This window comes from Artemia sp. Qi Xiang Cuo, chromosome 15 (genome assembly GCF_049724085.1).
Source record: "Artemia sp. Qi Xiang Cuo chromosome 15, ASM4972408v1, whole genome shotgun sequence".
NCBI classification, from domain to species: domain Eukaryota; kingdom Metazoa; phylum Arthropoda; class Branchiopoda; order Anostraca; family Artemiidae; genus Artemia; species Artemia sp. Qi Xiang Cuo.
In genome coordinates this window covers 938,374-964,582 of record NC_142808.1, presented here as the reverse complement: position 1 = coordinate 964,582, position 26,209 = coordinate 938,374, and the positions used below count along the sequence as shown (strand labels likewise).

At 37.3% G+C, this 26,209-nt stretch overlaps 1 protein-coding gene across 1 annotated transcript in view; it reads right to left on the bottom strand.

Annotated features, from left to right (window-relative positions):
* Positions 1-220: 220 nt before the first annotated feature.
* Positions 221-26,209, bottom strand: part of LOC148943204 (TAR DNA-binding protein 43-like) — a 63,494-nt gene continuing 37,505 nt past the window's right edge. The window contains exons 4-8 of the mRNA XM_089101467.1: positions 10,807-11,061; positions 6,932-7,224; positions 6,260-6,390; positions 4,327-4,517; positions 221-1,361 (exon numbers count right to left, since the gene is read on the bottom strand). Coding sequence (XP_088957593.1) covers positions 1,102-1,361; positions 4,327-4,517; positions 6,260-6,390; positions 6,932-7,224; positions 10,807-11,061 — 1,130 coding nt within the window. The 3' untranslated portion in view covers positions 221-1,101. The remainder of the gene's footprint in view (positions 1,362-4,326; positions 4,518-6,259; positions 6,391-6,931; positions 7,225-10,806; positions 11,062-26,209) is intronic.

The following is a 26,209-nucleotide window of genomic DNA, read 5'->3' as shown; positions in this document are numbered from 1 at the left end:
CGATTGTTTATTTCATTACTTTTTCTTTCTGGTTTCTTTTATTCTTTAATAGTAGTTTCTCGTCGCTTTGAGTTAGAATTTTAACGGGTATGTGTATCTGCTGAGCTTAAGTTTCAAATGGCCTTTACTTTTCTTTGAGAACTTTATTTTTCGGCAAGTTTTTTTTTTTTTTTAATCTTCAGAAATATTTAAAAGTATACACCAGTTACAACATTTGAGCAGAAAATTATTTGAGCAATCTCATGATTGTTTTCACTAAGGGTATGACTGTGTCATAAAAATGTATAAACGTGACGTAAATAAAAAGTATAACCAACCACAAATCCATTTTGTGTACTTCAAAAAAGTGTTACACGTATTTCTTCAGAAGTAAATAGAATCGGAAAACTATTTGCCCTGTGAGACGCTCTAACATTCAACTTCATACCATGGTTAGTTTAACCACTCAAAAACTAAATCCTCACTTAACATCTCTTAGATGAAGCCAGTCTTTTTATTACTCAATGGACAATAGATATAAAATACACACTCACAAAATACATTGATAATCTGTAGCCAAGCACAATTCACACTCGACCAAAGTCACTGTCACAATGCCATAAACGTGTTAGATTTTGTCTTTATTCCTTCAAATGTGAAGTCGCTACATAGCTAGAAGCATTATAAGATTTGGAACATGTAAAAATCAAACAGAATTCCAAGGAGATTAAGGAAAGAAGACCATAGATTATTGATCTGATACAATTGAGCCAGAATCCATCAAAATGTCTTTCTGAGTGAATGACAAAGTGATTCAAATAAAAAATAATATTGAACGAGATTTATAGCCAATAAATAAGTTTATTTAATAGCCGCGTGGCGTTTATGTAATGTGAAATATTTTTCAGATATATGAAGCATTAGCTATCAATAATATTTAAGTTAACTTTTTGTTTCAACAAAAGCAAATAAAAAGTGGCGATAAAATTCACCTAAAGCCGCCAGAAATTCAAGCTTGGTTTAAAAATTCCATTGCTGAGTTTCTTGTATAAGAAAACACAAGGGGTTAAAAACATATTCCAAATCTATTACACTTCCAATCTCTCGACATAGTCGCATGATTCAGCTCCACCACTTATTCGAACTATAAACATTATAATCCGGCTGACCTCTTCCACCCTGGTAATTTGATCCAAAATTGTTGCCCGACTGCCCACTACCTCGGCCCTGACCACCTGACTGAGGCAGGGGAGGGGTGCCACCTTGACTGTGAGGAGGCCCAGAGGTCACCCCAGCTTGTGCTAGAGCAGCAGCAACTACGGCAGCTATTTGAGCTGCCTGGCTGCCTTCTGCTGCAGGACTAGGTCCATAGCCTCCACCTCCTAACAGAGTAAAAATACAGGTATTAATCATCTTCTAATGACACTTCATCGGTACATAAATTACACAAACACAAATAACTAAAACCTACACGTTTTGTTCATCTAATTTATTGATTTGCCAAAGAAAACACAAGTCAACAAATAAAATATACTTAAATATTTCTAAAGTAGTGATTGAGGCAAAAAGAGTTAACACCCCAAACAGTAGTCTATGAAAAAAAATAGCACGACAATTCATTTTAGGTTAAAGAGGTATAGTGGTATAAACTCCTTTTTAGTAATGCATGTAATTAGATTCGTCAGGATTCTATTGTGCTTTAATCTTTTTATCACCAGGATCTTACGGACAACTTTTCCATTGGACAAGTGTCCACTTTTTGGGGTTCAGAAATATAGGTGCACCGGCCACATGAAGGGGCGATGAAAAAGTGGTATGTACAAGCGCGGTATGACCTTTAATAAAAGCCGGATAACAAAGCGTTTCAACCTCTGTACATTCAAGCGTGCTTTTCTCAGTATTCATAGAGAGAGCGCTTTAAGCGCTTTCCATGTAAACGATGTTTTGTTGACAAATTAAGTAAAGAAGTATTTTTTCTAAATGAAGTGAAATCAAATATAAAATTTAAGGCTGACAGAAATTATCCTATCAAGATAATCTCCTCCCCTTCTTCATTCCATAGATTTAATTTAGACTGACGCATTGACTATATACCTCAATGTTAGTATTCTAGAAGAAAAAAAAATCTGCTATTCCCCAATTTAGCAATAAATAACAGCCTCAATAAATTAGTTAGTCTTTCTTTCAGGTTTCGTAAAAAAATAGGAAAATATGGAAACTCAAAGAAAAAGACGCATAATCTTTGGTTCCTACTGGTCCTATTTTTTTTAAACGAAAAACGGCTCGCGGATACCGGATGCGGGAAATTCGCAAAAATGTTCACACAGAAACAGTTCACTAGAACCGTTGAAGCGCGAAGATACTATGTTATATTTAAAAAGCATATGCATAAGAAGAGGCTAAATCAAATTTTAGAAGCGAAGAAAAATATTCAAAGGGCTAACATTTATATGTTAGCCTTGGCTAACTATGCCTAATGAAAAATATAAGTCTTATCTATAGCATGCTTAGTTTCTCAGTTACCTGCAATTTATGGTTCTACAATCCTTTTAGTTTAAAATAACGGATACGATTCTCAACGGCTCAGTAGAAATATTTTAATACAGTCGTTGAATCGCGGTAACGCAGAAATTGCAGCAAAAAACGAAGGAAATTTGACGTATCACGGAAAAACAACCGTTTTTGCGTGAAATCGCATCAGTGGGAGCCCAGGGTAAAAAGGTAAACAAACTGGGGCTACGTTGTTCTTTGTTTTTTTTTGTCAAAACTATCAAAGTATTCTCTACTTTACGAAATGTCTATGATAATTTAAATGAAAAATTTAAAATTTTTGCCACATTGGATGCCAACATTATGGTTGGTTCCCAACATTCAACTGAATTAAACTTTCTTTCGGGTCTATTTCAGGAGCATAGAAAAACCTTATCGCAAAGCAAAATAAATCCTTGGAACTGGTGATGTGAATGCTAGCTTGTATTCACACACTAGTACTATATAGATCTAGAAAAAAGATTGAGAAAATAAAAAAAAAGAACACTACCGCAAAATGAAAGCGATATGAACAATTTAGAGGTATAGCCATAGCATGTTTTCTTTTGGCCCATTTTGCTGGCTATATGTCACCCTCCTTCGCTCATTATGTTCGACTCCTCGGCAGTCTTTAGTCCTCCTATACTTGTTACCATCAAGTCATATCATCACTGACTGTTACCATCAATGACTGTTATTACCATAATGACTGATGGTAATGACTGTTACCATCAGTCATTACCATCAAGTTACCATAAAGTCATATTTCTAGTTTTGTCCCCATTTTTTTTAGCCTATATACATTTTCATGGCTCCAAATTTTGACTGATTAAAAAAGTCAGCTGTTACGAATATGCTATTTTGAACCGAAATAAGCAAGAGCCTTCATTTAAAATCTTAATTCTATATCAGTAGTGAATGCTCTCTATAAGAGTGTGACTAATTCATTGGATTTATCAACAGAACAAGCTGGTAAGGCAATGAGTAATTCGAAAAGAAACCCACCAAAAAAAGGCCTACGCCTTGAAAAGTATAGTACGCCTTAGTAAAACCGAAAACTAATTTCGTTGGTGAACCCTCGACATGGGAATAATATCTGGTGAGTAATAAGATGGGAAGGTAATGAGAGCCCCACCTATTCAAATAGGTTTTAATCTAGGAGCGAAAATCTTCTTTTCTACGTTACAAATAAAGCCAAACTGATAATTCTAATCATTTTTTGGAAATTACGACCCTCCCCACATACAATCTTAAAACCTCCCCATAATTATGACCCTCCCCATATAGAATCTTAAAATATTCCCACAATTATGACCCTCCCCACATAGAATCTTAAAACCTCCCCACAATTATGACCCTCCCCTTATATTATCCAAAAATGTCCAAAATACTACAGAAGAGCTTAGTTTATTTTTGATTGTAATAGTTTTTAGTTTTACCTTTTGACCAAAAAATCCTTAAAATTGCAACTTTGATATTTTAAAATTTGAACTTGGAACTGTTGTTACTTCTATATCCCGTCTATCTGCTCAAAAATTTCGAATAAGCTAAGTGAAAGCTGTACTTATCTGTTATTTTGGGTGGAGGGGCCCTTCCATCCCTCCTCCGTGTCCTTCCGTTTTCGGGAAGGCCAGAGTTTATGATTACTATAAACATTTTAACAACAGCCAGTAAATTCTGTGTACAAGCACCAGATGGCAAAAGGCATATTTTCTTATCAGAAGATTGCCTGAGGGAATAATTTCAATTATTCCAAGTGGCTAGTAGTCTAACGATATCAATGTTTACCTCCTGAAAACGCAGTAATGGAATCTTTACCAGAATAGTGATATCCTCCTCCATTGTTGGGGTCATAGTACCCTTCTCTCTCCTTTTTCTCCACAGCCTGTGACTTGCTTAATCGGGGTGTTGCTTCAAGGACCTTCACCCGGTTGTTCTTTATAACATGCTCTCCTTTACTAATTAGAGAAGCAACATTTGGATCTACAAACGTTACAAAGGCGAAACCCCTAAAAAAAAGAAGCGATTAGTATGAATAAAAAAAATATATATATATGATGATTATGAAGGTTGAAGGTGCATATGACAAGCAATTGGTATAACAATATTCACATTATTGGAGTAAAAGAATCTTCTTCTCCGGAATATTACTTCAGTGAACTGATTCAAATTTTTAATGTTAAATACTTCATCCCGAAACAGGGCAGTAAGCCATGACCACCATTATTATTGTGGAGAACCTGACTTGCAGAAATGAAACCCGCAGAATTATCCATTTGCTAAGACATTCTCAAGATGGACAACTACTGTTGTCTTTATTTTGGAGCTGTGGTCTTAAAAACTCGCAACCCAAAATTGACATAGCATGATTTATCACTAGTATTTTTTATTTTTTTTATTTTGAAGACCAGACCTTAAATAATGAAATAACACCGTCTATTGACAGGTAGACTAGTGCTATACATCTTCAAAAAACAAAAAGACAAAAAGTTAGTCGTTTAGCCTGAGTTATCCCGAAAATTCAATTCAAACAAAATAAAACATGAGTATTGATCTCTGATATCGCCTTACATATAAGTATAATTTCCTGCTCCCATTTATATCGAGGGTCTCTTTAGGAGGATGGGGAGGGTGCACCAGACTTAGGAACCTCACATTCGAAAAAAAAAATATCAACCAATAATTAGGAACTTGACGTAATCTTCGTATAATAAGCATTTAACACAAACATTTATTTTCATTAAACATCAAAATAATTGTAAGTCATGCTAATTCTAATTAATTGATAACTTCGGATCAAGTGTTAAGAGTGACTAAAATAAACCTTTTACAAGTTATGCTCCTGAGATGTTTTGCCATTCAATCCGATTGAAATTTCCGATTTTAAATTCGTTTTTTTTAATAGTGAATAAGATTCTTCTATGGACACCGATTCCCCATATGTGAATCGCATCAAGTAAAATTTACGTATATGTGGGAAATCTTCTTTTTCAAAGATATTTTAAAACGAAAACTGTTTCTTATTATTTGATCTAAAGTTAAGAAAAACGATGTGACAAAAAGTTGAAATAAGAATTTGCTAATTAAAAATATATGATACAAAAAATAAAAATCCAATTTTTTTTTATGAAGATTCATGATTTTTAAAATACTTGATTATTGAAGCTTCCCGATTTCTAACAACGATATGTACTAAGCTTGAAACTTTTTTAAGGTTTTGAATTATTGTAATCCCTTGTCAAAATGTATACAAATATTTTTACAATTACCAGTTTTTTGTTCTTTAAGCAATTTAATATAAACTTCTCCATACATGAAAGTCTTCAATTTTTCCACAAAAGTGTGACAACGTCATTGCAATACTGATGTATATAAAATGCAAATTTTAATTTTAGGGCCTTCCTACTGACATTATATAACTGGTTGCGTTCACATCTGTAAGCCTAATCACATAGCGAGTGGATTTTATCAAACAAAAAACAAACTAATTTTAAATTTTCAGGCATTTTTCTAGTTTGAATTAAAACATTAAAATTAATGCTCAGGCACCGTAAATATTTTTGCAGTTTACATAATAACTTCAGTAATTCGGAACTCAACTTCAAAAAAAATTTTCAACTTTTTTTCATGTCTTAAAAAGACATTGCTTATACTTATAAGAAAAGAAATTGGTTCTTTGACTCTTAGGGTACCCTATATACCTACCGAGTATTTTTCCTTTTTTAATAGTTAAAGAAAAATTAAACTTTACCTGAAAGGGTTTTTGGGTATATAGGTATCAGCAATTGCTCCAAACTCCGAGAAATATTCTTTTAATTCGCCTTCGGTTATTGCTGGATTTAACTGCCCGACAAACAATGGATGTGAGGTTTCTGCTTCAGTCTAAATAAAAGACAATGTCTATTCAGGAACAACATTGGAAAAAACACATACTTAAACTTTTGAAGACCCTAGCTACTTACATAGCTGGATCACAATTGTTATGCAATGTTGTAGTACATCAGTGGATTGAAGAGAATTGTTGACAACAAATACCGATCCATTTACATTCACTCATACATTGTTGTAGTACATCACTCATACAATGTTGTAGTACATCAGTGGGAAGAGAATTGTTGACAACAAATACCGATCCATTTACATTCACTCATACATTGTTGTAGTACATCACTCATACAATGTTGTAGTACATCAGTGGGAAGAGAATTGTTGACAACAAATACCGATCCATTTACATTCACTCATAATTAGCAAGTACAAATCACTCATAAGAAACAAATTGGTCTCCTGAAGGATACTATGCTCTTTGTAGTAGGGAGGGGAGGGGAAGTCTTCCTGTGCTTTCGCACATCCTTCCTGTTTACATGCAAAGCTGAGTAGAAAGGACACTAAAAAAAAAAAATCTTGATTGACTAAAACTAACCTTTTTGTTAGGTATCTTGACTTCACAAAGCCGACCGCCAATAAAATGTTTCTTGGCTAAAACTTGCACCTGACTGTCGAAATCCTTGAAGTGAATAAATCCAAAGCCTTTCGATTTACCAGTGTGCGAATCTTTCTTAATTTCAGAAGTTACTATTTCACCATACTGAACAAAATACTCCCTCATCGTGGATTCATCACAAGAAAAAGGAAGACCCAACACAATAAGGTCGACTGTCCTCATTTTGGACTTGGCTGAGCTTGCTACATCTTGATCTACCCTTCGTTTGATACCTGAAAAATAAAAGTAAACATTTAATGCCATAGCGTTGGTTCAGTAAAGAGTAATATTCCCTAGTGTTGTAACAGGTAAAATTGGGTATTTTACCGTAATTTTACGGACCACCGTACAATTTACCTATTATACGTAATTTACGTATTTTACCTATTTTACTGGTATTTAACATATTTTAGCGGTATTCTACGTATTTTACCGTTACCTTACAAATTTTACTGACATATTTTACGACGCCTTGCAATTTTCACAGCTTGAAAACGTGCTATTCTGTGTAAAAATATCTCTCTTTAACAGATAGACAAGGACAGGTTTGGATACGATTCTTTGAATTTTCGGTATTTGTATGATATAGCCCCTACCGCTCAAGTTGTTCATTAATTAACGCATTATCGAACCGTTTTTTTTTTTTTTTTTTCGTTTATTTCTTTCAGCTTAGTGTGTGACAAGACAAAGAAAAGTGACTGATTAGATGGAAAATATATAATTTGGGCTATATATTTGTACATTAGCGGGGGGGCGGGGGGTAAATTAATTGGACAGTGTCAAGTTAGAAAACAATTCTTACTTCATACTATGCAGAATAATTGTACCTAACACATTAGGCATGTAGATCCGCTACACTTTACCTCCACTCCCTAATGTGCAAATATACAGCCCAAATTTGTTTCTAAAGTATTATATTTTTATCATAGTTACTTGGGTATATTTCATTAGGATTCAGCATCAGAGAAACATATTAGAAAAATAAAAGTAGGGGCTATATCATACAAGTACCGATTTTTCTTTCTGTATAGCTGTATTACGTCAGGTGTGTTAAAAGGTTGTCTGTGTGACTTCAGTCTCTTGTTATCAAAACAATAAAGTGTATTATAGATTATAGTACAGGTAATTAGATATTTGAAATGGTGAAATATTAGCTAAAATAAAATTATGTTAGTTCTGTGAGCTGTTAAAGACAGAAAGAGCTGCAAGCGAGATTGAAATATGACAAACAAGAAAAAAAATCAAATAATCGTGAAAAAAATGGTACTGTTAGCCAATGGACAGAAAAGAAGCGAAAATTATAGAAGCAGATATTTTGTCAGGGACTTCCGACCAGCCGTCTTCGGTGCTCAAAAAAAGAAGGAAAACTAATTTTTTAAAGTAAATCTAACAGAGCAGAAGAAAGACTGAATCAAACAGACCAAAAAACAAGCTATATTAAATGAAAGATTATTCACCATCAAGATTGGGCAAGAATTCTCTGTACTTGTTAATTAGACAGGACACACTCAAGTTTTTGATCTGAATGTAAGATCCGAGAAAACTGGTTTCAGAGCCACAAAGACAAGTGACGAGTGACAGAATGCATTAGTAAGTAAGTATGACGGTACAATACCTTCAAGGTCCAAACCGGCGGTGCTGATCTCCACTTCAGGGCCCTTCGGCCAGGAAATGCAATGGGCGGTTTGGGGGCAGTCATCCTGTGCTTTTGCACACCTTTACTGCTCACCTTCTCCAGGTGCTCATTTAGAGATGGGTCGAATCTAGCTGAGCTTACAGGAACACCAAACTGACCCCGTCCCAAACCAAGCAACTGGCCACACCAGGGATTAGGATTATAACACTAAAATAACACCAGTAATTTTATAACACTAATATTCCCCCATTTTTTTTTCCTGGGCTCACCATATAGGATGGATGGTCGTAAAAACTTTGAAGAGGACTTATTCAATCGGAAATTTATAGATATGCCGTTCTTTTAGGTCAAAATCGACTGGAGGGCAACCTGATTTCCAATGCACCTCCAAGCAACTCCACGGTCCCACATGGAACTGAATCAAAATTTCAAGAGAATATCTTTAACTAAATCAGTCTAAGAATCCCCAAATTGTGCATCCTAAGTGACATTATATGTGTAATCGATGTTGATACTAGCTCTATTTTATTTTAGTCGTCATAATTCAATTTTCCAGCAACTTACTCCTCTAAACTTTACACGGAGAGCCCAAATTAAAAAAAAATGGAAACTTTCAGTTACTTACAGGGTAACTGAAATGTGTGTCCTAGCAAATTCAGTCCCCCCCCCCTTGCATACAAGTCAAGTCTACATTATCCGTCTTGAGTCAACCCAAAAAATCTCGATCGTCATTTAGTTTTATGACTAACTAGAGTTAGTTCTGCCCTAGGATGGATGGATGGATGATAGACTATCAATCAACAAGTGAAACATCATTTTTAAAACAATCCTGAAAAAGCTTTTTCTCTTAGCTTTTTCCTCTTAGCCTTTTCTCCAATTAGCCATGGCTTGAAGCCAGCAATTGGATTTTAATTTGTGACTTTCAATTACTTACAGTGTAACTGAACTGAAGGATAACCTGCCTTCTTCTCTTCAATTGTTGACTCTTTTAGTGTTTATTCAGTTCTGCACTATGTGGTGGGTACTCGATTTTATCTAGATCAATTTAATGCATCACAACACTTTGTTAGTTACATGTGTTAAACTGTTTTCTATTGCTATTTGTGACGTTTATGTCAATTGTCAATTTTTATCTTTTATTTTGTCCTGTTTCTTTTGTCTAATTTTTTTTTTTAGAGATATTAGTTTTCATTTCATAGTGACAAGCAGTTTGCTTTATGGTAAATATCTAAAAAACAGATAGAATAAATAATGGTGTATAATAAATCAAACTTAAAACAAACTTATAATACTATCAATGATTAAATCAAGCCTAAAAAAAAAAAAAAAATTCAAACTGAAAACAAACACAAATTATCAGTTGAGTCCAAAATACGAGTCAGGCTGTTACTCCCTCCCACCCCCTTCAAAAAGTTAGATTTACACTTTACTGAAAACTAAACATAATGATTCAAAACTGCCAATTGAAAATTTAATATTTTGTTAGTTGTCAATTTAAATGAACTGGAATTAAAAGGAAAAAGTAGTGACGAAAATAATAATGCTAAATTCATTGTTACAAATATATGTATTTTTAGAGGTCACTCTTATGTTTTTTCTTAATTTGTTTTTTCTAGAACTCAATTAGTAGTTCGGCTTTTTAGAATATTATGATAAAGAATTTTTATTTTTACAGGCTCATCAAAGAAAAAAAAACTTGAGAGCCACTTGTTTTTGTTATTTGCAGATTCGTTTCATCCTGAGACCAAACTTTAAATCCGTGAAAAGTACTTTAATAATAATTCCAATAGTTAGCCACCTTGTCAATGTAGAATCTTCATGTACCCAGTACAACCTTGAAATCCCTAGCTATGTATGAATTATGGCAGATGGTGAATTGAACTAAAAACTGACAGTTTACAAAGAACACCTTTTTGATTTTGGATGGCTAATGTACTATGGCTGGTAGGTTTTATCTCTTACATTCTGGATGTTAAAGATACAATTTTACTTCAAAGGGTTTTTATTCATTTTTCTGGAAAGATTATTCTGATCTCCATAAGTTTAAATATACATTTTCAAGGACAAACATTCCGCTTCCCTTCAAACATTGTAAAAGATTTGTCCTTAAATAAATCAATCTTCTATAATTTTAAAAATTTCTTATGAACGAAGGTAAATCTCTGAAAGCAGTTCTTACCTTTGGCAAAGGTACAGAAGTAGACATGGTTTGACCATCCATCCTCTGGGGGTAGCAACTTTCCTTCACTGGCTCTTAGTCCTCTCATAGTCCCTGTTTCTGGAAATTCGTACCTCAATCCAATAGCATCTGGAAATTGAGCTGTCAGAGTAGCTAAACACAGAGAATTATCATCTTCTGTTGGTAATTCCACAGTTTCATCAGAATCAGGACTTCCGACCAGAATGTAAGTAATTTTTGTGTAAGAAATTGAAGCTAAAAGTATAAGCTTTAAAAATACAAAACAGGAGGAAAATAAATGACATCTTCAAGTGTGTGAACATTCTAAAGGAACCATACAAGCTACAGCCCCTATTTCAATTTATTTTTTTAACGTTTTATCTACACTTTTAGTTAATTATTGCTGCTTAGTAGGTATGCATTTTTATTTAGAAATCCTCAGCCCCAAACCAAAAAGATGTTTCACTTTTTCTGAATAAAATTATTGTGCTTTTAAGTCTTTTAGTTGATTTTAGACACACATAGTAGTGGCTCACTTGCCGATATGCAATTACTGCATAGGAGCTAGGAAATGCCTATATTTTGGTGCAAATAAATTGATATTGCATATCATACCAGCACATACAAAAAAACAGGTGGGACTTTCACCTATAATATGTTTAAAGGCCCCATTCCAAAAAAATAGAACACTGTAGCAAAAATACAATTTTTCCTGTTTGCAACCCTAAGAAGAATTCCTCTTCAAAATTACTCTACCCTGCCCTCTCCACCTAACAGTTTAGCCAATGTTCACCTATGTTATACAAAATGAAGCAACAGTGTTCAGCAATGTAATCTTTACAGGTTTGTCTTCATATTTGGAGCCTCAAAGGAAATAGTTTCTTAAAAAAACTCGTAAGCCTTTTTTTTCTTTTGCTGTCCTGTGATGCCAAGAAAATTTTATTTAGACTGTTTTAGTTTTCAAGTTTGGCAATGGCTATTCAATAGCAGTTAAACTAAGTGAAACAAGCTTTAAAGGCTAACAGAAGACATTTAAGGTATTATTAGAGGAAGATGCTAGTTTTTGTTATTTATGAATAAATCTTACAAACTTTTTGCAAATTAATTTAGCTTTTATACAAAAAATACCTCTCCATGGGCGGCATTATTTAAATTGCCCGCATCCAACAAAATAATAAGATAATATCAAAGAGGCAAAACTCTGCACAAGTCCCAACTATAAACAATTTTAAAATTTGCAATATAATATTAAAAAATCAATAAACAAACTTGAGCTGTTATTATAAGTTCTTAGTATAGTATGTTTTAATCTCCAAAGACCTACTCCAATAATTTGAGTGCATAGAGATACATAAATAAATAATATAGGGCAAAATACCACTCTTTTTCACACTGATGAGCCACTAGTGATATTACCTTAAATCACATCTTCTAGCAACTAAGGTTGAAGAACCTGTAGATGTCACCAGGTAACGTTGACTTGATATTCATGTCACAGTTCATGAGTGGATCATCACAAATTACGTATATACAGGACAGTTTGGTTTCATTGTTAGGTGTCACTAGAGGTATCGCCGACTGGGTGTGTTTAAGAGCTAAGAGGGTGGGTGGCTCAGGCTGTGTAAACTCAGCAATTCAAACCCAATTGGTAGCACCACCCTCCGGATATATGACTGGCCTTGGCCAGCCATTACCTGGACAGTTTAAAGTTGAGGCCATGGCACAACAGCAACTTTGGATAAGTGTGCCAGGTGGTAGAGGGTGACAAATGGCAGTTTGCATAGGGTGCCATAACTGAGCGTTCGCACCTAATAAACTCTTCTGGATGATACTGGTTTGTCCCACTGCAGGGACGTACGCAGGGGGGGGGGCTCCATTCCCGCCCCCCCCCCGAAATCTCATGATTTTTTTCATTTTCCCATAATTTTCTTATTTTTCTCACAGAATAATGGGTTTGAAGGATTTGCCCCCCCCCCCGAAACAAATTGGGCCCTCCGAAACAAATTCCTGCGTACGTGCCTGTCCCACTGTATCTTCCATGACTTGCCGCTCCAATGACTATTGACACCAATCTTGAAGCTGTCAACTGATCTGGCTGACATGGTAGATTTGTTGAGTGAGTTCCACAGTGGAACAACGCAATTGGTAAAGAAGTTGAACTTCTCACGCTTTCTGCTAGATTTTTTATGCAGTTTTGGGGGGTTTGCTTGAGTTCTGGTTTATTCACTGAGATTGATAACGGGCTTAATGATGTCCCTGGTCATCCTCGTAAATACGAGGATGACATCTCCTCTCTTTCTACAGTATGTTAGAGCAGGCAGGTCAGACTTTTCTAGTCGCTACTTGTAGGAGATTTGTTGTTTGGCAAAAGGGACCTTGGCTGCTCTACACTGGAACTTCTCAAGTATCTCCATGCCACGCTTAAAGTGCGGGTTAGCAACCAACATGCCAAACTCAAGCTGGAGACAAACACAGGTTGCATAAACTACTACTACTACTGCTACTAGCAATTCACCGCAGCACCAAGCCACCTGAGGCCAACACAGCTACAAACGCTTGATCAAACCAAGACGTTGTTTGCCATAGCTACTTGGTTCCAACACTGACTATGAAATTTAAGCTTATTGTCAATTGTTACCCCAAGATCCCACTCTTCCTTGGCACTCTGAATGGGCATATTGGCACCCACAGAGTCAACCATGTGACAACTATAGCAGGGATTGTTTGGACCAAGATGCAGGACTTTGCATTTGCATGGGATGAACTCAAGTATCCAGGTTGTTTCCCACAGACAGAGGCTGTTGAAATCTTTTTACAGAGAAAAGCATTTTTTTATACAGGCTGCTGGACCAAAGAGTTTGGAGTTATCTGCATACAGTTCTAATCAATTCTTGACTACCTCAGGAGTATCATTTACGTATAAATTAAACAGTGTTGGTCCTAGTTTAGTCCCTTGGGGGACACCACTCTTAACGTGAACTGGTGTGGAGCAGATGAGGTCACCTCTTTCATCATATACAGTGACAATCGGGATTCTATCAGATAGGAAGCTGTGGATACACTGGGAAGCATTACTGTCTATCTGATATGTTATTGTATAAAATGCAGTCACTGGATTTTCTTAAGAATTATTTAGCAAAAACCTCAATGATCTATTGAACAAGAGGTCATCAACTTTTTTAAATCATAAATCAGGTGTCATGTGCCAAGCATGGTAGACCTGCACCAAGCATTGTGGGGACTACGCCACAACTAGTAGAGCTGTTCCACATGCCCTATGCTCTAAGATCTTCACCAGGTGGTAAAAAATCAGTGACCATTCACTGTTGGAAAATAATTTTTATTACTTATAGTTTCCCACTAGAGATGCCTGAAATTAATTCAATGAGAATGTAATTAACAGATCTACAGCCCAAATTGGGACCTGAGAAGGCTTTTTGAAGTGTTTTCCTGACATTAAGACCAATCCTTAACAATTAACACTGAACATTAATATTTGGGAACGTCTGCTTATAACTATTATTCTGCATTATCTGATAGCTCTAAAAGGAAACTGATGCATTACATAAGCTGCACATAGTAATTTACAACTTGAATTTTTTTTTTTAGGTAAGTTAGTGGTATCATGCATGTCCTAGCCTCAGTTTTCTTTTCTTCTAGTGTAAGGTACAATACCATTGAATGAGAGTGGAATTATGGGAAGCTACTATATTTCATAAGCACTTCAGTTTTTTGTATTCAGGAATGTAGTCTGCCCTTGTTATTATGTACGAAGTTTCAAGGACAAATTTGCAAATATTTGAGTATATTCCCATTGGCAACATTTGGTAGATAAGGTACTAAAACCGTACTTTTGCTGGTTCATCTAAAAGTTATTTTTATATTTCCAACTGCCTCACTGAAAGTTTTAACCATTTAGGAGGCAATAACATGGATAGAAGCAGGAGCGTCCTGTGGAAGGGGGGTCGGGAGGTGTGCACCCCCCCCCCCCCAGCTTTTTTGGCATTCGGTAGAATTTTCGCCGAAGGCGAAATTTTCAGCTGAAATGGGCATCCTGGCGAAGCTATGATGGCCATTTCTAATATTTCTTTCCCGTTTATGTCCATATAGCATGATTTAACGTAGCCTATGTATTTGATTCCCATTTCCTACCCAATTTATGTGGATTTGGCAGTTTTATCCCACTAGTTCCGCTTAATTGAAAATTCAGCGATTTAACGTGTTCATTTGGTTGCCTTTCGTTATCGAATTCAGGGAATTCTGCTGTTGTATTGAAGTGGTTCCACTCATTTGCAAGTTTGGTAATTTGACAAGTTCATTTGGCTGCCATACGTTACCAATTTTAGTGGATTCAGTAGTTCTATTGCAGTAGTTCCACCTATTTGTGAATTCAGTGATTTAAGGTGTTCATTTGGTTCCCTTTTGCTACAATAGAACAAATTTGGTGAATTCGTTAGTTCTATCGCGCTAGTTTTGCTCATTTGCAAATAGGGTAATTTGACATGTTCATTAAAATCCACTGGACTCCTATTGCAATTCATTAAACATTCTCAAATTTTGTTGTTGTAGGCAGTTTAAAAATAACCAAATTCGGTTGCTCTACTTGTCCTGGTCTGTCACTAAGTCACTAAATTTTGTCGAAGTTTTTCTTGAAATGGGCTTATTTTGAGTGAAAAAAAAAACAAACAACAATATATGCATATTTTTATTAAATATTTAATATATTGAGGCGGTTAGAAGTTAGGTATTTATTATAATGCATTCTTTGCGGCCTGTTTTCCATAATTCTCTGTTGTAGTTTCCATAATTTTGTTTCTAAAGTGTTATAATATCATCAAACTTTGGTATATTTCATTAAGATTAATCTAACTTCACCTATTGGGTGTGTTTTGTTTAACAGACTAGTACCAATGATTTTTCACTTGACTGACAAACAACTTGTCAAATCAAGCAATTTTTTATTTAGTTCTAAGAAAAACAATTCAAAAGCAACTTTACTCCAGCTTCTTGGGAATTTTTACCATTCTATATAACTTTTAATTCATCTCCAATTTAATCTGTTCTGTAAATTTTTCCACTCCCCTTTCAATGCTTCTTACAGTTGGATTTACCATGCCTTTACCTTACCCAAGTTAGATGTTCAGTGCCTTTGAAAACAAGAAATTTGTTTTTTTTATTTGACTGTATTTTTGTCTGTCAATTGACCAGTTTGAAATGGGTTCAAAAGAAAGGCACAGCGGAATTTTGTGCACAGTTAGATTTCTTCTGAGTAACGTACTCGTGGTTTTGTGAAATTAGCTTGGGTGGTAGTTGTTCTGACATTTGCTTTGAAATGTCAAGTGCTGATAAGAAGTGAAATATTTCTGCAACCAGACCCAACCATACAACCGTCAAATGCTATGAATGTGACGCTAAAATAAATAAAGACAATTTTAAAAGTCATGTTTGTCGCATTCACAACAATCAGAGGCAACGCTACAGTGTTGCCTATAGTAAAGGCCATACGGCTCCAATGTTTTATAATTATTTTTTTTTTTCCAGAGGCACTTCATATGGAAGGGGTCGTCGTAGAAACTTGAAGGGGCTCATTCGATTGGAAATCGAGAGTTCTAGTGCCCTTTTTAAGGTTCAAAAGTGATTGGAAGACAACTAACACCCCTTCCACGCCCACCAGTTCTCCAAACATATCCAATCAAAATTTTGAGATAGCCATTTTGTTCAGCGTAGTTGATTTCCGGATAAAAATTATGTTTTAGAGGAGGACACTCCCCGATAGCCCTCAGGGCCAAGGTTGTAAGTTATGCCCTGGGGGCATATAAGGTTTTTATAGAAAGCTTTGCCGTAGAAACTTCAAAAAGGACTCATTCGGTTGGAAATTTAAAGGGCTAGTGCCTTTTTTAATAGTAAAAAATGATTGGAGGGCAACTAACCCCCCTCTCAAGCCCGCCTTTTCCCCAAACACGTCCAATCAAAATTTTGAGACAGCCCTTTTGTTCAACGTAGTTGAAAATTCAGAAAATTAGGTCTTTGAGGATAACAACCCCCAAAGCCCTCAGGGCAAGGGTTGTAATTTATGCCCTGAGGGCATATAAGGTTTTTATAGAAAGCGCTGTCGTAGAAACTTCAGAAAGGGCTCATTCGATTGGAAATTTACATGGCTAGTTTTCTTGTTAATAGTCGAAAGTGATTGGAAACCAACTAACACCCCTTTGTTCCACGTAGTTAAAAGTTCTATAAATTATATGTTTGATCAGGACACTCCTCCCACAGTCTTCAGGGCAAGGGTTCTAAGTTATGTCCAGAGGGCATGTATGGTTCTTAGGTCAGAAATACTGGTATAAATTTCAGAGAAGGCTCATTTGATTGGAAATTGAAAGTTCTAGTTCATTTTTTAAGCGTCAAAAGATATCGGAGGGTAACCAGCTCTCCCCAACCCTTTTTTCCCAAATACATCTGATAAAAACTTTAAATAGCTATTTTTTTAAAAATAGTTCAAAGATCATATAACAAAATTCCGGTGTCAACACAACCCTCTAGGGCCCGGAAGCAGGCATTGTAAGTTATGCCCTGGGGGCATATGAGGGTCTTATGGAAGGGATGCTCTTATTAACGTCAGGGATGGCTCATTTGATGTGAAACTTAAAATTCCATTTCATTTTTTGAGAGCTAAACGAAAGTCGAGAACATCTAACCCCCCTCCTCCAAGCCCTTTTTTCATCAAACCCATCCGATAAGAACTTTGAGATAGCCATTTTTTAAAATACAGTTCAAGACCATATGAAGAAAACTCCGAGGAAGACACAGCCCCCCAGGGCCCGAGGGCAGGTGTTGTAAGTTATGCCCTGGGGGGATATATGGTTCGTATTAAAGGGATGCTCGTAAAAACTTCAAAGGGCTCATTTGATTGGAAATTGAAAGTTCTAGTTCAGGTTCTTAGAGTTAAAAGAGATTGGAGGGCAACTAGCCCCCCCACGCCCCTTTTTCCCCAAATGCATCTAATGAAAATTTTGAGATAGCCATTAAGTTAAAAATTACTCAAAAGTCAGATAACAAAACCCAGGTGTCGTCAAAATCCCCCAGGGCCTGGGGGCAGGCGTTGTAAGTTATGCCCTGTGGCCTATATGGTTCTTATGAAAGGGATGCTCGTATAAACTTCAGAGAGGACTCATTTGATTGGAAATTGAAAGTTCGAGCTCATTTTTTAATAGTCAAAAGGGATGCTCGTGTAAACTTCGGAGAGGGTTCATTTGAATGGAAATTGAAAGTTCTCGTTAATTTTTTAAGATTCCAGATCGGAGAGCAACTAGCCCCCGCCCCTCCACGCCTTATATACATCAGATGAAAATTTTGAGATAGACATTTTGTTAAAAATAGTTGAAAGTTCAGATGTCAAAAACTCCGGTGTCGACACAGCCGTTGTAGGCGTTGTAAGTTATGCCCTGGGGGCATATATGGCTGTTATGGAAGGAATGCCCGTATAAACTTCATAAAATGCTCATTTGGTTGGAAATTGAAAGTTGTAATTCAATTTTTATGAATAAAAAGTGATCGGAGGGCAGCTAGCCTCCCCTCACATTCCATTGATTTTTTTCCCCATGAGCAGTTCATATAGAACTGGTCGTCGTATAAACTTCAAAGGGGGCTCATTCGATTGGAAATCGAGAGTTCTAAGGCCCTTTTTAAGAGTCAAGGGTGATCGGAGGGCAACTAGCCCCCCTCCCAAGCCTTTTTCCACAAATATATCTGATAGAAAATTTGAGGTAGCTATTGAATCAGATAAAAATCTTACAGAAGCGATGCTCGCATAACCTTCAAAGAGGGCCATTTGATTGAAAATTGTTCGGGCAGGCGTTGTAAGCTGTGCCCCGGGGGCATATAAGGTTCTTATGGAAGGGATAATCGTATAAACTTCGAAGAGGGCTCATTTGATTGGTAATTGAAAGCTCTAGTACACTTTTTACAAGTCAAAAGTGATCGAAGGGGAGCTACCCTCCTCCCCCATCCCCTTCCCTCAAAATACATAAGAGGAAAATTTTGAAAGAGAATTTGGGCTAGAAAAACTTCAAGGGTCAGATTAAAAAAACATTGGATTCAAAACAGCTTCGCAGAGCCCGGGGGCAAGCGTTATGAATTATATTCTGGGGGTATACGATTGTCATGGAGGGGATGCGCGTATAAAATTCATAGAGGGCTCATTTGATTGGAGAAGGAAAGTTGTAGTTCAATTTTCAAGAGTCAAAAGGAATCGGAGGGCAGCTAGTTCCCCCTCCACGTCCTTTTCCCCCAAATGCATCAAATAAAAATTTTTAGATGGCCATTTTCCTAATAATAGTTCAAAGGTCAGATAACAAAATTTTCTGTATTTACACAACACTACAGGACCTTGGGCAAGGCGTTTTCAGTTATGCTTTGGGGGCATATAAGGTTCTTATTGAAAGGAGGATCTAGAATAATTCAAAAACGGCTCATTTGTTTGGAAAGTGAAAGTCCTAGTTCACTTTTTAAGAGTCAAAAGAGATCGGAGGGCAACTACCCTCCCGCCCTCCAAGCCATTTTCCCCCAAATGCATCAAATCAAAATTTTGAGATAGCCCTTTTGTTAAAAATAGTTAAAACATTAGATAACAATAACTCTGGTGTCGACAAAACCCCCCAGGGCCCGGGGAAAGGCGTTGTAGCTTATGTTCTGGGGGCATTTATGGTTTTTATGGAAGGGATGGTCGTATAAACTTCAAAGAGGGCTCATTTGTTTGGAAAGTGTAAGTTTTAGTTCACTTTTTAAGAGTCAAAAGAGATCAAAGGGCAACTAGCCCCCCCTCCACACCACTTTTCCCCCAAATGCATCAAATAAAATATTTAATGCATAAATTAAATCAAATCAAATAAAAAATAGTTCAAACATCAGATATTAAAACTTCTGGGTTTAACATTAAGTTAAAAAGTGTTCAAAAGTCAGATAACAAAAACTCAGGTGTCGACACAACCCCCCGGGGCCCGGGGGTAGGCGTTGTAAGTTGTGCCCTGTGGCATATATGGTTCTTATAAAAGGGATGCTCGTATAAACTTGACAGAGGGCTCAATTCGATTGGAAATTGAAAGTTGTCGTTCACTTTTTAGAGTCCAAAGATTTGAGGGCAACTAGCCCTCCCCCCGCCTTTTCCCCAAACCCTGCCGCTACAAATTTTGAGATAGCCAGTTTTTTGAAAATTGTCCAAACATTAGACGGCAAAAACTCGAGTCTCAACAAAACCCCACAGGGCCCGGGGGGAAGGCGTTTTAAGTGTAGTCCTGAGGCATATATGGTTCGTATGAAAGGGATGCTCGTATAAACTTCAGAGAGGGCTCATTTTATTGGAAATTGAAAATTCTAGTTCACTTTTTAAGTCAAAAGATATCCGAGGGCAACAAGCCCCCCCCACGCTCTTTTTTCCCCAAACCCATCCGATACAATTTTGATATAGCCATTTTTTTAAATAGTTCAAAGGTCGGATAACAAAAATCCGGCGTCGACACAACCCCCCAGGGCCCGGGGGGCAGGCATTGTAAGCTATGTCCTGGGGCCGTATATGGTTCTTAGTTATGCCCTGTGGGAATATATGGTTCGTATTAAAGGGATGCTCGTAAAAACTTCAGAGGGCTCATTTGATTGGAAATTCAAAGTTATAGTTCAGATTTTTAGAGTCAAAGAGATTGGAGGGCAACTAGCCCCCCCATGCCCCTTTTCCCCCAAATGCATCTAATGAAAATTTTGAGATAGCCTTTAAACTAAAAATTGTTCAAAAGTCACATAACAAAAACTCAGGTGTGTTAAATTATGCCCTGGGGGTATATGGTTGTTATGGAAGGGATGCGCGTATAAAATTCATAGAGGGCTCATTTGATTGGAGAAGGAAAGTTGTAGTTCACTTTTCAAGAGTCAAAAGGGATCGGAGGGCAGATAGTCCCCCCCCCACGTCCTTTTTTCCCAAAATGCAGCAAATAAAAATTCTGAGATGCCCATTTTGTTAGTACTAGTTCAAGAGTCAGATAACAAAATTTCCTGTGTCAACACATCCCTCCAGGGCCCGGAGACAGGTGTTGTAAGTTATGCCCTGAGAGTATATATGGTTCTTATGGAATGGATGCTGGTATAAACTTCAGAGAGGGCTCATTTGTTTGGAAAGTGAAAGTCCTAGTTCACTTTTTAAGAGTCAAAAGAGATCAGAGGGCAACTACCCTCCCGCCCTCCAAGCCATTTTCCCCCAAATGCATCAAATCAAAATTTTGCCATAGCCCTTTTGTTAAAAATAGTTTTCCCTCCTTAAACTCCTTAGAAAATTTAAATGCCCTAAATCGAATTGTTTGAGGATTTTACTGTCATTTGTACGGCCAACCCTTGAGTACGCCTGTCCTGTTTGGCATCCTGGCATTTCCATTGAATTGTCGGACAGAATAGAGGCAGTCCAAAAAAGGTGCCTAAGAATTATCTTCAATGAGGGTAAAATGCCTTATATTTCCCTTCTTAGGAGAGCTAATCTTGTCACCCTTAAGGAAAGGAGAGCAAAAATTGTCTTGCGTTTTGCTAACAATGCCCTTCAAAAACCCTCGAACAACTCCCCTTTTCCCTGGTCAATATTCACCCTTTCGACCCCGCCTCCCGCGTTCTGTGTCAACAAAAATCCCCCTTCTTGCCCCAATAAGAGTTTGCACTGAAAGATATAGAAGAACTTTTATCCCTTCCATAGTTGACATTTTCAACTAGTGAATCTCCGCAGCCTCCCCCCCCCTCACTCACTTCTTAATTCATAGTAATTAATTTTAATGCCCATTTTGCAAATTTAGAGGTTTTATATTTATGTTTTTAGTCACTAACTAACTTATGTTTTTGTTTTAATTTTACTTTATCCCCTTGTTAATTTTACGAGTTTTCGTTTTTTTGGCAATTTTGTTGACTTGACATTGGACTTATAATTTTTTGACTTTAATTTGTTTTTGTTCTTACCGTGTTTACCCAATTTACATTGACCCTTTTATAATTTTCTGTTGTTGTTTGATTGTTTGTTTTTCTTGTTGTTTTTTCGCTTTATTTGACGCTAAGGTGCGAATTCGGCCTTTTTGGGCTTGTGATAGCCGTTTTTCAGCAATAAATCTTATCTTATCTTATCAAATCAAAATTTTGAGATAGCCCTTTTGTTAAAAATAGTTAAAACATTAGATAACAATAACTCTGGTGTCGACAAAAGCCCCCTAGGGCCCGGGGAAAGGCGTTGTAAGCTATGCCCTGGGGGCATATATGATTTTTACGGAAGGGGTGATCGTATATACTTCAGAGACGGCTAATTTGTTTAGAAAGTGTAAGTTTTAATTCACTCTTCAAGAGTCAAAAGAGATCAGAGGGCAACTAGCCCCCCCCTCCACAGCCTTTTCCCCCAAATACATGAAATAAAATATTTAGTGAATAAATAACATCAAATCAAATAAAAAATAGTTCAAACATCAGATATTAAAACTTCTGGGTTTAACATTAAGTTAAAAATTGTTCAAAAGTTAGATAACAAAAACTCAGTGTCGACACAACGCCCCAGGGCCCGAGGCAGGCGTTGTAAGTTATGCCCCGTGTTCATATATGGTTCTTATAAAAGGGATACTCGTATAAACTTCACAGAAGCTCATTTGATTGGAAATTGAAAATTCTGGTTCACTTTTTAGAGTCCAGAGATTTAAGGGCAACTAGCCCTCCCCCGCCCTTTTTTCCTCAAACCCATCCGCTACAAAGTTTGAGATAGCCAGTTTTTTTTAAATAGTTCCAAAGTTAGATAACAAAAACTCCGGTGTCGACACAACCCTCTAGGGCCCGGGGGGTAGGCGTTGTAAGTGTTTTCCTGAGGCGTACACGGCTCTTATGAAAGGGATGCTCGTATAGACTTCACAGAGGGCTCATTTGATTTGAAATTGAAAATTCTAGTTCTCTTTTTAAGTCAAAAGATATCCGAGGGCAACAAGCCCCCTCCCCCCCACAATCTTTTTTTTTCCAAAACCCATCGGATAGAATTTTGAGATAGTCATTTTTTTAAATAGTTCAAAGGTCAGACAATAAAAACTCCGGCGTCGACACAGCCCCCCAGGGCCCGGGGGACCGGCATTGTAAACTATGTCCTGTGGCGGTATATGGTTTTTATGAAAGGGAAGCTCGTATAAACTTCAGAGAGGGTTCATTTGAATGGAAATTGAAAATTCTCGTTCATTTTTTTAAGATTCAAAAGAGATCGGAGAGCAACTAGCCCCCGCCCCTCCACGCCCTAAATGCACCAGTTGAAAATTTTGAGAAAGAAATTTTGTTAAAATTAGTTTAAAGTTCAGATATCGAAAACTCCGGTGTCGACACAGCCCCCCAGGACCCAGGGGTAGGCGTTGTAAGCTATGGCCTGGGGGCATATATGGCTGTTATGGATGGGATACTCGTAAAAACTTCATAGAGGGCTCATTTGGTTGGAAATTGAAAGTTGTAATTCACTTTTTATGAGTAAAAAGTGATCGGAGGGCAGCTAGCCTCCTCCACACATTTATTTTTTCCCCAGAGGCACTTCATATAGAAGTGGACGTCGTATAACCTTCAAAGGGGGCTCATTCGATTGGAAATCAAGAGTTCTAAGGCCCTTTTTAAGAGTCAAAGGTGATTGGAGGGCAACTAGCCCTCCCCCTCCCAAGTCTTTTTTCCACAAATATATCTGATAGAAAATTTGAGGTAGCCATTGAATCAGATAAAAATCTTATGGAAGCGATGCTCGTCTAAACTTCAAAGAGGCCCATTTGATTGGAAATAGTTAGCAATAGTTCAAAATGCAGATTAAAAAAAAACACCAGTGTCAATACAGCCCCACAGAGCCCGGGGGCAGGCGTTATAAGCTTTGCCCCGGGTTCATATAAGGTTCTTATGGAAGGGATTCTTGTATAAACTTCAAAGAGGGCTCATTTAATTGGTAATTGAAAGTTCTAGTTCACTTTTAAATCTTCCTCCCCAATCCCTTTTCCCCCAAACGCATCAGATAAAAATTTTGAGATAGACGTTTTGTTAGAGATAGTTCAAAGTTTGGATTAAAAAAACATAGGTTTCAACACAGCTTCACAGGGACTGGAGGTTAACATTGTGAGTAATATTCTGGGGGTATACGATTTTCATGGAGTGAATACTCTTACGAACTTCATATACGACTCACTTGGTTGAAAAATGAAAATTGCCGTTCACTTTTCAAGAGTCAAAAGGGATCGGAGGGCACTTAGTCCCCCCCGCGTCCTTTTTTCCCAAAATGCAGCAAATAAAAATTTTGATGTGGCAATTTCGTTAATACTAGTTCAAGGGTCAGATACCAAAATTTCCTGTGTCGACACATCCCTCCAGGGCCCGGGAATAGGTGTTGTAAGTTATGTCCTGGGGGTACATATGGTTCATGGAAGCGATGCTCGTGTCAACGTCAGAGAGGGTTCATTTGTTTGGAAAGTGAAAGTTCTAGTTCACTTTTTAAGAGTCAAAAGAGATCGGAGGGCAACTACCCTCCCCCTCCACGCCATTTTCCCCAAATGCATCAAATCAAACTTTTGAAATAGCTCTTTTGTTAAAAATAGTTAAAAGGTTAGATAACAAAAACTCTGGTGTCGACAAAATCCCCAGGGGCCAGGCAAAGGCGTTGTAAGTTATGCCCTGGGAGCATTTATGGTTTGTATGGAAGGGATGGTGGTATAAACTTCAAAGAGGGCTCATTTGTTTGGAAAGTGTAAGTTTTAGTTCACTTATTAAGAGTCAAAAGAGATCAGAGGGCAACTAACCCCCCCCCCCCTCCACGCCCTTTTCCCCCAAATGCATCAAATAAAATATTTAATGCATAAATAACATCAAATCAAATAAAAAATAGTTCAAACATCAGATATTAAAACCTCTGGGTTTAACATTAAGTTGAAAATTGTTCAAAAGTCAGATGAGAAAAACACAGGTGTCGACACAACCCCCCCCCAGGGCCCAGAGGCAGGCGTTGTAAGTTATGCCCTGGGGCATATATAGTTCTTATAAAAGGGATGCTCGTATAAACTTCACAGAGGGCTCCTTTGATAGGAAATAGAAGGTTCTGGTTCACTTTTTAGAGTCGAGAGATTTAAGGGCAACTAGCCCTCCCACCCTTTTTTTCCCCAAACCCGTCCGCTACAGATTTTAAGATAGCCAGTTTTTTGGAAATTGTTCAAAAATAAGATAACAAAAACTCCGGTGTCAACACAACCCCCCCAGGCGGTACAAGTGTTGTCCTGGGCCGTATATGGCTCTTATGAAAGCGATGTTCGTACAAAATTCAGAGAGGGCTCATTTTATTGGAAATTGAAAGTTCTAGTTCACTTTTTAAGAGTCAAAAGATATCCGAGGGCAACAAGCCCCCCCCCCCTCACACACACCCTTTTTTCCCCAAACCCATCCGATACAATTTTGAGATGGCCATTTTTTTAAAATAGTTCAAAGGTCAGATAACAAAAACTCCGTCGTCGACACAACCCTACAGGGCCCGGGGGACAGGCATTGTAAGCTACGTCCTGGGGCCATATATGGTCCTTATGACAGGGATGCTCGTATAAACTTCAGAGAGAGCTCATTTGAATGGAAATTAAATGTTCTAGTTCATTTTCTCAGAGTAAAAAACAAACAGAGGGCAACTAGCCCCTCCCGCCCTCCATGCCTTTGGGTTTATCGGATGAATAAACCCATCCGATAAAATTTGAGGTGACCATTTTGTTCGAAATAATTCAAACATCAGATATTAAAACTCCGGGGCCGACACAACCCTCCAGGCCCCAGGTACAGGCGTTGTATGTTATACTCTGGGGGTATATATGGTTCTTATAGAAGATAAGCTGAAGAATACGGCATTGGACTTTACAGTCCCTATCGGCGGTGCTGATCTCCGTTTCTTGGCCCTTCAGCCAGGAGGTGCAATGGGGGGGTTGGGTATAATCTGTCATAAGCAACAATTAAGTTTTAACATGTATTTTATTTCCCTATCTAAGCTTTGTGACTTCTGGTCAATGCATAAATCTTTGATTAATGCTAGTTTGAGCGTGAAAAGACTGATGCGACTAAAAGGCCGACCAGAAACAGAATGTTTCTATATTAAGGAGCAAACTGTGCTTGAAATGTCGATTGAGAAAGACTCTCGTTAGTAGTATGTACATATTGAATTTGCTTGCTGCCCTAGGAATTTCTATACTATTTGCCGGGACGTATACACCTTTTCAAAGAGAGTGAGTATCCTCTCATGTGGCCTTATACTTTGCTTGCTGCCCTAGGAATCTCTATGTTATTTGCGTACGCCTCTACACCTTTTCAAAGAGATTCAGAACTCCCTCACATGGCCTTATACTGTGCGTACTACCCAAGGAATCTCTAT